Consider the following 13,881-nt stretch of genomic DNA (forward strand, 5'->3'; position numbering starts at 1 on the left):
ACTAGAAATATGTATAAGCAATTGTAAATTTGAGAATTAATAGTATTTGAGGGACGAACAATTTTAAGTAATTATGAGCTCAGAGATATAGCATTGACTATTAATATATAAATTAAGGTTTGATTGTTCAGCATTTTAAAACACCATCTACAGCACACAACCAGATTATTTGTGCTGGAAACAGGGGCAACTGTGTGTCTTAAGACTTTGCCCCACAGCAGCTAGTTGGGCCCACATGGGCCAACGATTGGCTGGGAGGATGAGAAAAATGACTTTACAATAATGTTTTTTCTGGCCAAATAATTGTCTTGGGCACAACTAATTTTTAATTACCAATTAACAACAATTATAAAAGCTTTCTTTATTTTTTGTAAAATCTTTTATAGTAAACTAAAACACTAAATAATAAAAGGATACTGTCTCTGAATCTTTTGGGTGAGAGCAAGGATTTAAGGTAAACTTCCCTTGAGAAGCATTAGTTAATAAAATACTTTCCACTTAGGAAACAATATATACTGAAAGATTAAAACTTTTGGCTTCTTGTAAAGAAGCAGAAACAAACATTTTTCTTACATAATGTAAAGCTATATTAGCCATACGTAGAGGCAAAATTTTCTAGTGATTACCAGTTTACTAGAAGCAAAAATCTTTGAATTTAAGCATTATTTTAAACATCTGAATAGATCTGTAACACTGTTAAAAAGAAATTTTCTTGAACACAAGGAAAAACTTTTTTAGGCATTGTTTGCAAAACAAAAGAAAGGGCCAAAAGCTGCTCTGGGGCTGTCCAGAGCCCTGTATTGACTCAAAGGTAAGATACTTTTTAATCTGAGCATCAATCTTAAATTTGCAATCAAACTGCAGTCAATGGAACAATGGCAGTTTTAACCATAATTTTTAAGTTTTTTTGTGCAAGGTTAGGATAATACCTATAACTTTGGGAAAGCAAAACCTAAGTTTAAAACAATTTATCACCTTTAAAATCAATATTAGAAGCATTACTATCATATTACGAAGTTTGGATGTCAATTAATACCAATGAATACCTATTAAAGCAAGCTTTAACGCTTTAATAAAGAGGCATTGCTTTAAATCTTATCTTAAATTTTACTATTTAGGATAGGAACCACATTAATCATTATCTAAACTAGAAATATCTTTAGAGACCTAGCCTCTAGGGCTGCCTTAGGCCACGTGTCAGAAGGACTCTAAACTTGAGTTATCAAATTTAACATTAACCATCTGTAGCAATGTAACAATTATTAATCTTAACCAATAACTTATGAGCTGAATGTGAAAACATTCAGAGCACATTTTTAATAAAAAAAGAACCAAATGAAACAGTTAATTTTAGACCAATCAGAATATTAATCTTTGTAGCTACAATCATAGAATAAAAAAGCACTTTACCATTGTCAAACACATTAATTATGAACCATTTATCAGATTCGAAACTAAGAGGCTGTGCACTCGCTGCTTTTTCTTAAAACGAATAGTTTTTTCCATCAGGGTCCCTCCTGCCACGTGTCTGGTTTTTGGCTGAAACACGTGGCAGCTCTTGGCTTTGCAGATAAAGTTTTTTATACCATCTTTATTATCCAACATAAAACATAGAACATTCATTCATACAGACTGGACACGAACATACATGAATTGAACACGAGAACAGATTGGTGCACCAGACATTAAACAAGACACAAAATGGGGCAGAGTACTCCTGCTATTTGGGACAATTTCCTCCCTCATGATGCAGTTTTTATAACTGCGGCAATCCGCCTGTATTAATTTCCTTTTAATAAACCCTTTCCTTTCTCACACCTAACAATGTAGCTTTTTCCAGCCACGGCCTACCGCCTGTGCCTAGCTCCTCTTAAGCTTCACTGCTGAAACTAAGTGAACCAGCACTCCGGCTTAACGCTGTCTCAGCTTAGCCCATACCTTCTCCGGTATGAATTTCCTTTATCCTTTAATTATTCCATGGAGCTCCAAACCAGCAGTGTCTCTTCCAAAAATCCTTTGCCGTTTCTCAGTCCCGCGTTGGTTCGCCAAATGTTGTGTCCGGCCAGCAGATCACAGCCTGGGTTCTAGCCTGGAAAGGCATTTTGGAAACCTGGAAGAGAAGAGGGGCTAGGCGGTGAGAGAAGGGAATGAAGCTAAGACAAGATTCTGATCAAAGCTCAATTTTACTATTTTCAGACACTCAGTTATAAAGGAAGGGGGAGGGAACCCGATTTCCCACCAAGTAACTCAGGGTCCAGTAGCAGGACAAACACGTGTGTGCCTCCAGGCAACAAAGCGACAGGGTTCAGCAGTAGGCGTGGCAGGACGAATGAGCAGGAAGCTCCACCCTTGAGCAAGCAGGTTCAAGCAGATGGGTTAAGGGAGACCACAAGAGACTATTACTCATTCATTGACTCTGATCAATTGATATGTTTATTTCTAACTTTCCTAATACCCATACAATTTTTAAAAATAGAGTGTCGAATATTTTCTGCCTCAGAACACTGAAAGCTTCATTTTGTAACCTAGATGTAGAAATTACAGTAAGGTAAGGTGACGTTTTATTTTCCCAGCCTCTAAAAAGCCACAATGGAATGACAATTGAATCTGTGTGTGTGTGTGTGTGTGTGTGTGTGTGTGTGTGTGTGTGTGTGTGTGTGCGCGCGCATTTGCAATGTTTGAGTTGCTACTTCATGTAAATTGTCAGCAAAAGCAAGTGAGTGTAGAACAGGTTGGTTTTGATTATTCGGTGAGCACTAAATATTGTGGGAAAGGATGTTTTAAAAGCCAGAAGAGGTGATGACATGTTCATAGACCAAAATTAGAGTGAAGTTAGAGATCAAAAATGTTGTTGCTCACTCATATCATATTTACATTCTGTGAGTGACAGTAGTCAGTGAAATGCTGACCCCCTATCTTTTGGTGGTTTTTCTTATCTTTGGTAGGTGCAAGTATAAAACTACTCATGGAGATGCCTAAGAATTAATTCCATAATGAATCCAAGACCTGTAAAATTGTCAGTCAACATTAACAACCACTTTCAATATACGAGTTCCTACCAGTAGCCAGTAAGCATAGAGACAAATTAAATGTAAATGTATATCACGACTTTCTTGAACATTATTTTAAGCATCTATATGTATCAATATCTTCATGTTCAACCAAGAATTAAATATGTGGGTTGTGTAGACCTAAACCTGGTGAAAATAGCAATATCAAACTCCGTTAGCTTCAATTGCAGTTGTAAGCATTTGAAAAGTAACTGCTCAATTATACTCAGTAATGCTCTATTTAATCAAGACTTTCAAAGCCCAGGCATTTGCTAATAGCTTTAATTTGTCTTAGATTCCTCAGTCTGTATGCAGTGAGAACTGTAGGCCTGGATTCAGGAAAGCTGCCCAGGAAGGCAAGGCTGTCTGCTGCTTTGATTGCACTCCCTGTGCAGACAACGAGATTTCCAACGAGACAGGTAAATGCAGGCTTACAGAGAAGGTACCAGCTTGTTCTAAGGAGTCGGCTATACCTAAGCCAATGGGAAAATACTGATGATAAGTAAAAGATTGTCTCTTCCTGGCATATGCAATAGTGTCTGGGTTTGGTGGATGATTATGGGAAGGATCCCTGGGTGGGGTAGTCTCTGGGTGGTCCATTCTTTTGTCTTAGCTCTAAACTTTGTCTCTGTAACTCCTTCCATGGGTGTTTTGTTCCCTATTCTAAGGAGGAATGAAGTATCCACACTTTGGTCTTTGTTCTTCTTGATTTTCATGTGTTTTGAAATTGTATCTTGGGTATTCTAAGTTCCTGGGCTAATATCCACTTACCAGTGAGTGCATATCAAGTGACTTCTTTTGTGATTGGGTTACATCACTAAGAATGATATCCTGCAGATACATCCATCTGCCCAAGAATTTCATAAATTCATTGTCTTTAATAGCTGAGTAGTACTCCATTGTATAAATGTACCACATTTTCTGTATCCATTCCTCTGTTGAGAGACATATAGGTTTTTTTCCAGCTTCTGGTTATTATATATAAGGATGCTATGAACATAGTGGAGCATGTGTCCTTATTACCAGTTGAAACATCTGGATATATGCCCAGGAGAGGTATTGCTGGATCTTCTTGTAGTACTATATCCAATTTTCTGAGGAACCACCAGACTGATTTCCATAGTAGTTGTACAAGCTTGCAATCCCACCAGCAATGGTCAGCAAGATTTTGTTGAAAGGACCCTTATATAGCTGTCTCTTGTGAGACTATGCCAGTGCCTGGCAAATACAGAAGTGGATGCTCACAGTCATCTATAGGATGGAACACAGGGCCCCCAATGGAGGAGCTAGAAAAAGTAAACAATGAGCTGAAGGGATCTGCAGCCCTATAGGTAGAAAACCAATATGAACTAACCAGTACCCCCAGAGGTTGTGTCTCTAGCTGTATATGTAGCATAAGATGGCCTTGTCAGCCATCATTGGGAAGAGAGGCCCCTTGCTATTGCAAACTTTATATGCCCCAGTACAGGGGAATGCCAGGGCCAAGAAGTAGGTGTGGGTGGGTAGGGTAGGAGGATGCAGGGAGGGTATAGGGAACTTTCATGATAGCATTTGAAATGTAAATTTAAAAATATCTAATTAAAAATGATTATCTCCTATTCCCTGATTAGAAATTTAAGCATTGATCCCATACTCTAGATGTTGAAATCATCCTTGACTTACCTTGCAGATCCATTGAACATATTTTTCCCTGAATACTCTCCTTTTCCACTAATTAATGGTCTGTTTCATTTCACCGTGGGCACAGTTTTTTTTTAGCACCATTTCTTTATATTTTCAAACCATACTCACTCATGTATAAGATTCACTTAACACTTGGGTTCCACACATCCTCTACTTATCTTTATTTCCAATACAGGAATTGTTGTTGTTATTGTTGTTGCTGTTGTTGTTTTACACAGTGGGTGACTAAGAATTTAGTTTGGTTTTTCCAGTACATGTATTTAGTCCATATTTTTGCCAAGTTGCTTTTATTTTACTTTTTCATGTTAGGTGTTCATGTAAAATATCTGTCTATATTTAATTGAACATAGATTCTTTTCTCAAACAATATAATCTGAATATATTTCCCCTCACTTCTTCTAGATTCCTTTCCGGCTTCTCTCTAATTTAGATCTACTCATTATCTGTCCTTCATTAGAATTGAACATGTTTCTGTGCTTTAACACCAAAATAGAATAAAATAAAGTATAATAATATTTTCAAAAATTGTGATGCTATAGAGGAAATCACAGTAGAAAAATAGAAGTTCCAAGAGAGCACTCAAGAATCAGAGACTCACTTGCATAATGGTCCCATAAAATTCCTGAAATGAATGCTCTAGTATACATGCAGAGGACCTAGTGCAGACCTATGTAGGCATTTTAATTCCTGTTGCAGTTTTCATGCAACAACATGCATGAACATGTGTGTTCATGTAAGCATTGCATATTTGTTATAGAAAGTCTTCTTCTTCTGGTGTCCTCTGTCTCATCTGACTCCCATGCACTTTTGCTACAACTTCTATGGAGTGTTCTGATCTTTGAGAGGAAGGAATAGAAGGAGAGACACCTCACCTGAAGCTGTCAGCTGTCGATTGTTTCTCTCTCTCTCTCTCTCTCTCTCTCTCTCTCTCTCTCTCTCTCTCTCTCTCTCTCTCTCTCTCTCTCTCTCTGTCTTTCTCTCTCTCTCTCTCCCTGTGTGTTTTGTGTCAAATATTATCTGGATTGTGTTTCTGTATTTACTACTTTCTGCTGTAGGAATAAAGAATGAAGCATCTCTGATGATGGCAGAGTATTGCATTGATCTATGAGCAAGGAAGAACGTATTAAGAAGTCACATTTTGATAAGAGTGTTATTGGTTTTACCTGATGTCTTACATTCCTTTCAGTTCCTCCTCAATTTCTGAAACAAAAATCCATACTGTTCTTTCTATCTCTCATTAGAATACTTAAAGGTACCTATTTATAATGATAAAAAAATACAATGAAAAATCAACAAACCAGAATAAAATGAAAAAAAAGAAAGGAGTAAAGAAAGAAAGAAATACCAAAAGTAAAATTGCAAGGATCACATTCAGACATACATGCACACACAAACACATACACACACACACACACACACACACACAAACACACACACACACACACACACATTTTCCCAATTAGACATCCCCCAAAATAAATCAGAAATTGTAATATGTGCTCAAAGACCTGTAAAGTTAAAAAAAAAAAAAAACCTGCTGAGACAAACCATTGTGCAACAGTAAAACCTTCCTATATACCAGGGAATTAATTTTCTATTGGCCATCAGCCATTGGGGCTGATTCTTGAGTTTTATTTGATTGCACTGTTGAAATCTATTGAAAAATGAAATTTTCTTGGCCAGCAGTTATTATTTTAGAATAGCTTTTGTGGTAGTGATGGGGCTTTTATAAAGTTGCCAGTACTGAACAAACACCTTGTTTGGCTTACACATATACCACACATTTACTTGTTTCCAGTCTCTCTTTGATGTCATACCTCATAAAGCCTGGTTTGTAGAGAAGGCTTTCTTTCATCTGTGTCTTCCCTCATCACTGTTTCTTACACTCTTCTTCAATACTTTCTTGTTGTTTTCCCTAAGCCCTGCAGTGAGCAATCTTTATAGAGATCCCCATTTTGGAGCTGAATGTTTCAGTCTTTCATTCTCTGATCATTGTTCAGTTGTGTGCCTCTATTATTGTTATGTAGCATAGGAGGACACTTCTATAATGAAAGCTGTGAAAAATACTGATTTATGGGTATAGAGGAATTTCATTACAAATAGCCTGTACCCTCTGCCTTAATCCTTAACAGATAAAAGTCTCAAGTAAATGATTAGACAGCATTTTTCTTTTTGTGTCTGTTATCTCACTCAGGATGACTTTTTTTAGCACCATTCATTTACCTTGTAAGTTTCACACACAGGTTAAGTTCCAAGATTCCTTCTCAATGTCCTGTTATTTGAATCACAACAGTAATCTCAAGATCATGTGATCACTCTCCAATACAACGATGTTCAGAAATCTACCATGTTATGCACACAATTCCTTGGGAAATACATGAAAAACATATTCATGGCATGACCCATTAAGAAGAAAATCACTTGTAAATATTTTCCTATATTATGTTAATTTGACAGTTGGGTCTCTTCTGAAATTTCAATTAGGGATGTCACCTGTACAGATGAATATTTTTAAAACTTAAAGAATGTGATAATAATCATTAACTCTTCAATACCAATGTGTCTATGATATATAAACAGAATTAACAGAATGTTTAACACTTATTACATAGAATGATATAGAATGTCTTGTGACAACTAGGAAAATGAAATAATGTCATGTAACTACATTATTGAATGTTAGTTGAATGATAAACTAGGGATATCTACATGTGCATGAACTACTTAAACTAAACTCTTTGAGGTAAAAATATTGTTACTTCTTGGCCAGGATGTTCACAAGAGAAAATTCTTGTATCAAAATGAATTCAGTGAGAATAATTCTTTCTTCAGGTAGTGAGGGGGAGACTGTTTATTTGGCTGCATTTCTTTTTTCCTTTGATTGAAGTTTTATAGCATTTTTGATGAGAAAAGATACATAATTTCAATTTATCTGAAATTGTTAACATTTAAAAACATATTTTGAGTAAATAGAAATACATCACATTCTTCTTTCCCTTTTGTACCCCAACTCCTCCTGGAGAACTCCCCCCTTCAAAACCTGCAATACATTTTGCTTTTTATCATAATCTTTAAAGTTAAAAAAAATGTAATAAAATGAGTATTATAAAAGTTATTTTATAGAAAACAGCAATCAATTGAACAGTCTTATATAGATGTTTGTCTATAGCAATACTGAAAATACATACTTTTTTCTCAATATAGATTACAATTAACTCCAAATATATAAACTGTATTATATTTTAAGATAATATATCACTATTAGTTTTTTTTAATGAACATAAATAGATAAAGTCTTCTTCTTTGTTTCTTTTTTTGTTTTGCTTTTACTAGAGCTTAAAATGTTGGCTCTTACTGTGCTGCAAACACAAAATAAGAACAACTTTTGGACATTGGAGTTCATAGTAATAAGGCTGTATTTGAATGTCCCTCACATCACCAAAGTATTTTACCTCCATAGTAGATTAGCTAAGAGTTGATAGTTCTGCTGCACTAAGTATTGAATTGTAGGCACAATTTTTGGATACAGATTTCCTGCTACAATCAAAGCTACTTGACTTGAGTGATTGTCATCATTTTCAGCCCGCAGGAAACAGGTTAAATTCATTTAAGAAATGGTATGTGTATTATGATGGTCTATCCATGAAGTCATTCATCAACTGTTTCAATGAACAACGGTTCTTCTTGTAGGGTGTCACAGATGTTAGGTGAAGGTAAGATTCTGGTCCATTGGCTGTGATGATTTGAAAAGCATTCATCTCAGAATAAGAGTTACTTATAAAGTCCCCTGCAAAATTGATACAATAATTATAAATATCAAGCAAAGCCTTCAGTCTCATTCTTTTCTCTTACAAGCCACCTCCAAAATTAATTGTCTACATTCCTTTTGGTTGTATAAATAACTTGAAATACGTAAGCTGTTCGGAAAACCATAGTATAGTGTAAAAACATCAAATAAACAATCCTACTAATAAATAGGCTGAGATAGGAGAAGCATGATTTCAAGAACATTATGTGGAACACAGCAAGAGCCTGTCATGTACAAACAAGCAGAAAATGGATATGTAATTTACAATATTCGACCTAAACTCCTATTACCAAATTAGAGTGACCACGGTATGACAGCTGACACATTTCTAATTCCTCGTATTTTTGAAACTAAATTGATTAGGATATGTTTGTAACATTAATTTTCATATTAATGGATATGAAGAAAAAGTGATTGTTACTTCCTGTTAATTTTCTTGTTTTAAGTGGAATTATATTTTTGTGGGTTTGTTGAAAGATGACTATCTTCCTTATTCTAAGGTGTAGTTTCACTCCTTGTGTTCATGGTTTCCATCTATTATCCTTTGTAGCACTGGATTTGTGGAAAGATATTGTGTAAATTTAGATTTGCCATGTAATATCATTTTTTTTCTCCATCCATGGTGATTGAGAGTTTTGCTGGGTATAGTAGCCTGATCTGGCATTTGTGTTTTCTTAGGGTTTGTATGACATCTGTCTAGGATCTTCCAGCTTTCATAGTCTCTGGTGAGAAGTCTAGTGTAATTCTAATAGGTCTGCTTTTGTATGTTACTTGACATTTTTCCCTTACTGCTTTTAAAATTCTTTCTTTGATTAGTGTATTTGGTGTTTTGATTATTATATGACAAGATGAATTTCTTTTCTGATCGAGTCTATTTGGAGGTCTGTAGGCTTCTTGTGTGTTCATGGGTATCTTTTTCTTTAGGTTAGGGAAGTTTTCTTCTATAATTTTGTTGAAGGTATTTACTGGCCCCTTAAGTTGGGAATCTTCACACTCTTCTATGCCTAATATCCTTAGGTTTGGTCTTCTCATTGTGTTCTAGATTTCCTGGATGTTTTGGGTTAGGATCCTTTTGCTTTTTTAGTTTTCTTTCACTATTGTGTCAATGTTTTCTTTGAAATCTTCTGCACCTGAGATTCTCTCTTGTATCACTTGTAGTCTGTTGGTTATGTTTGTATCTATGACTCCTGACCTCTTTCCTAGGTTTTCTAAATCCAGGGTTCTCTTCCTTTCTGATTTATTTATTGTTTCTAGTTCTATATTTAGGTCCTGGATGGTTTTGTACATTTCCTTCACATGTTTGGTTGTGTTTTCCTGTAGCTTTTTAAAGTATTTTTTGTGTTTCCTCTTTAAGGGCTTCTAGCTGTTTACCTGTGTTCTCCTGCATTTCTTTTAATAAGAAGTTATTTATGTCCTTCTTAGTGTCCTCTATGATCATCATGGGAAGTGATTTTAGATCTAAATTTTGCTTTTCTGGTGTGTTGATGTATCCAGGACTTGCAATAGTGAGAGAATTGGGTTATGATAACACCAAGTAATCTTGGTTCTGTTGATTATGATTTCATGCATGCCTCCTACCATCAGGTTATCTCTAGTGCTACCTGCCTTGGCTGACTGACTGTAGCCTGTTCATCCTGTGATCCTGGTTGTGTTATGAGTCAATCTGTCTCTGTAATCCTGTGATTCTGGGATCCTGTGATCCTGAGAACCTGGGTGTATCTAAGCTCCTGGGAGTCAAGCTACTTTGGAACTTTGAGATTCTGGTTTGACCAAGCTCCTGGGATCCTGCCCAAGGTATGCTCAGGCCACCTGCCCAGACAGACTGGAAGGAACCTGTTCCACTGGTCTGGCAGAGTTCCTGCAAGCCTGGGTCCCACTGATTCCAGTTATTCCCAGTGTTGGGGACAGATGTTGTGTCTTCCTCATCTCTGATCCTCTGATCCTGGGTGTGTTGAATTGCCTTGGAGTGGAGCTGCCTTTGCTTGTGAGATTGACTGCAGAGTTTGCACACAAGGAATGATCAGTGGGCCAGTCCTGAAAATATTTCTAGTATAGAGTAATTGAATCCAGGGAACTAGATGATGAGAATTAAGTTAGGATATTGAATAGGAACAGAAAAACATAAATCAACCATATAAAACATCTAAATCATTAATCAGATTGTATACTTAGACACAGAACATTTTTATGAAAATTTATTTCTTTGAAAAATTTTATTTCACGTTTTCTTCCCATAATTTATTATTTTACTTGAGATCCCTCTATTGAAAATTCTGTTTAGCACTGTTTCCTGTTTTTTAATTGGCTTATTTCATTGCTGTATCTAATATCTTGAGTTCTTTGTAAATTTTGGATATTAGACCTTTGTTGAATATACAGTTAGTGAAGACCGTTTCCAATATTCCTGACTCATGTTTTATCCTATTATGTCCTTAGCCTAGCAAAAGCTTTTACATTACGTGAGGTCAATTTTATTAATTGCTGGTCTTATTTCCTAGGTTATTTTTCTGCTCAGGAAGTTGTTTCTTGTGCTAATGAGGTCAAGGGAGTTCTCCAATTTATCTTCTATTCTTCTTTTTTTTTAAATGCACACAATGAAATTTATTTCAGGTGGAAAGTAAGATATAACCATGAAATTTGTAAAAAAAAAAATGAATGAATCTGGAAATTATTGTATTAATGGAGGTAACTCAAACTTCACAATGCAAAAAAAAAGAATTAATTTTTTATATTAAAACCCTAGCCTATAACACATATATCTATATGAATAAGTGGAGGTTAGGCTATAAAAGTATTAAGAATAATATGAGGGGAAATCAGTATCATGGGAAAGGAAGCAATAGAAATATGTCATACGGAAGTAAAAAAATAGGCAATAAAGGTATATAAAGTATACAATGAAACATAGATATTGTGAAGCACAAGGCCCTAGAATAAACAAAATAATTTTTGTTTGAGAATGTCATAAAGAAATAAAATAATATATTTGCTAATTTAAATCTTTTTTTAATTAGGTATTTATTTCATTTACATTTCCAATGCTATCCCAAAAGTTCCCCACCCACCCACTCCCAATTCTTTGCCCTGGCATTCCGCTGTACTGAGGCAGATAAAGTTTGCACGACCAATGGGCCTCTCTTTCCACTGATGGCCTACTAGGGCATCTTCTGGTACATATGCAGCTAGAGACACGAGCTCTGGGGGGTACTGGGCAGTTCATATTGTTGTTCTATCTATAGGGTTGCAGATCCCTTTAGCTCCTTGGGTACTTTCTCTACCCTGTGGGGGCCCTGTGATCCATCCAATAGCTGACTGTGAGCATGCACTTCTGTGTTTGCTAGGCCCCAGCCTAGTCTCACAAGAAACAGCTATATCTGGGTCCTTTCAGCAAAATCTTGCTAGTGTATGCAATGGTGTCAGTGTTTGGAGGGTAATTATGGGATGGATCCCCAGATATGGCAGTCTCTAGATGGTCCATCCTTTAGTCTCAGCTCCAAACTATGTCTCTGTAACTCCTTCCATGGGTTTTTTGTTCCCAATTCTAAGAAGGGGAAAAGTGTCCACACTTTGGTCTTTGTTCTTCTTGAGTTTCATGTGTTTAGCAAATTGTATCTTATATCTTGGTTATTCAAAGTTTCTGGGCTAATATCCACTTATCAGTGAGTACATATTGTGTGAGTTCTTTTGTGATTGGGTTACCTCACTCAGGATGATGCCTTCCAGGTCCATCATTTGCCTAGGAGTTTCATAAATTCATTCTTTTTAATAGCTGAGTAGTACTCCATTGTGTAAATGTACCATATTTTCTGTATCCATTCTTCTGTTGAGGGGCATCTGGGTTCTTTCCAGCTTCTGGCTATTATAAATAAGGATGCTATGAATATAATGGAGCATGTGTCCTTCTTACCTGTTCGAACATCTTCTGGATATATGCCCAGGAGAGGTATTGAGGGATCCTCCGGTAGTACTATGTCCAATTTTCTGAGGAACCTGCAGACTGATTTCCAGAGTGGTTGTAGAAGCTTGCAATTCCACCAACAATGGAGGAGTTTATGTTGAGTTATTTAATCCACTTGAACATGAGTTATGTGCAGGGTAATAAATATGGCTTTATTTTCATTCTTCTACATCCAGACATCCAGTTAGACCAGCACCATTTGTTGAAGATACTTCCTTTTACAATTTTATAGTTTTGGCTTCCTTGTCAAACATCAGGGGTCCATAGGTGGGAAGGTTTATTTTTGAGTGATAGATTCTACACCATTGATCACATGTCTGCTTTTATGCAAACACCATCCAGTTTTTATTACTATTGCTGTGTAGTATATCTTGAAATCAAGGATGGTGATACTTCTAGAAGTTCTTTTCCCATACAGAATTGATTTATATATCCTCGATCTATTTTTTTTCACAAGATGTTGATAACTAATCTTTCAACGTCTATAAAAATTGTTGTTGTATTTTCATGGAAATTGCATTAAATCTACAGATTGCCTTTAGAAAGATGTCTCTGTTTACTCTATTGATCCTTCTGATCTATGAGCAAGGAAAATCTTGTCATTTTCCAATATCTTCTGTAATATCTTTTTTTAATTGTGTATTTTCTTTATTTACATTTCAAAAGTTATCCTGTTTCCACTTTCCCCACCTCCTATCTCAACCCCCCTCCACATACTTCTATGAGTGTAAGAAGAACTGAAGCACCTTGGTCTTCCTTCTTTTTAAGCTTCAGATGGTTTGTGCATCAGAGACTTAAATTTCTTTTCATACAAGTCTTTCACTTGCATGTATATAGTTACAGCAAGATATTTTATAGTACTCGTGGCTACTGTAGAGGATGTTGTTTCCTTAATATTTTCTTAGCCTACTGTTTCAAAAATTGCTACTGAATATTTTGAATTTATTTTGTTTAACCACTTTTGTAAAAGGTGATTTTTCAGCTGTACAATTTCTCTGCCAGATATTTTGGGGTTGCATATGTCTTTTACCATATCATCTGTGAATATTCATACTTTAAATCCTCCCATTCGAACTTGTATCCCCTTAATTTCCTTTAGTTTTCTTATGCTTTAGTAAAAACTTCAATAGATAGGAAGACTGTGTTCAGCTCTGTTTCATATCTGATTTCAGTAGGATTTCATTATGTTTCTCTCCATTAACTTCATCTTGGCTACTGGCTTGCTCTATATTGTGTTTATTACTTTTAGGGACCCACCTTGTATCCTGGATTTCTTCAAGACTTGTAATATGAAGGGACATTGGATTTTGTCAAAGATATTTTCAGCATCAAGTGAGTTGATCATGTGATGTTATTTTTTCTTTCAGTTTGTGTATATGATA

The 13,881-nt window shown here is 35.8% G+C and overlaps 1 protein-coding gene across 1 annotated transcript in view; it reads left to right on the forward strand.

Annotated features, from left to right (window-relative positions):
* Positions 1-13,881, forward strand: part of LOC110288903 (vomeronasal type-2 receptor 116-like) — a 43,272-nt gene that overhangs the window by 15,438 nt on the left and 13,953 nt on the right. Inside the window, 1 exon segment of the mRNA XM_085841840.1 lies at positions 3,346-3,469. Coding sequence (XP_085697966.1) covers positions 3,346-3,469 — 124 coding nt within the window.

The sequence above is a fragment of the Mus caroli genome, unplaced genomic scaffold, assembly GCF_978045245.1.
Source record: "Mus caroli unplaced genomic scaffold, Mus_caroli_1 scaffold_8, whole genome shotgun sequence".
Classification (NCBI taxonomy): Eukaryota; Metazoa; Chordata; class Mammalia; order Rodentia; family Muridae; genus Mus; species Mus caroli.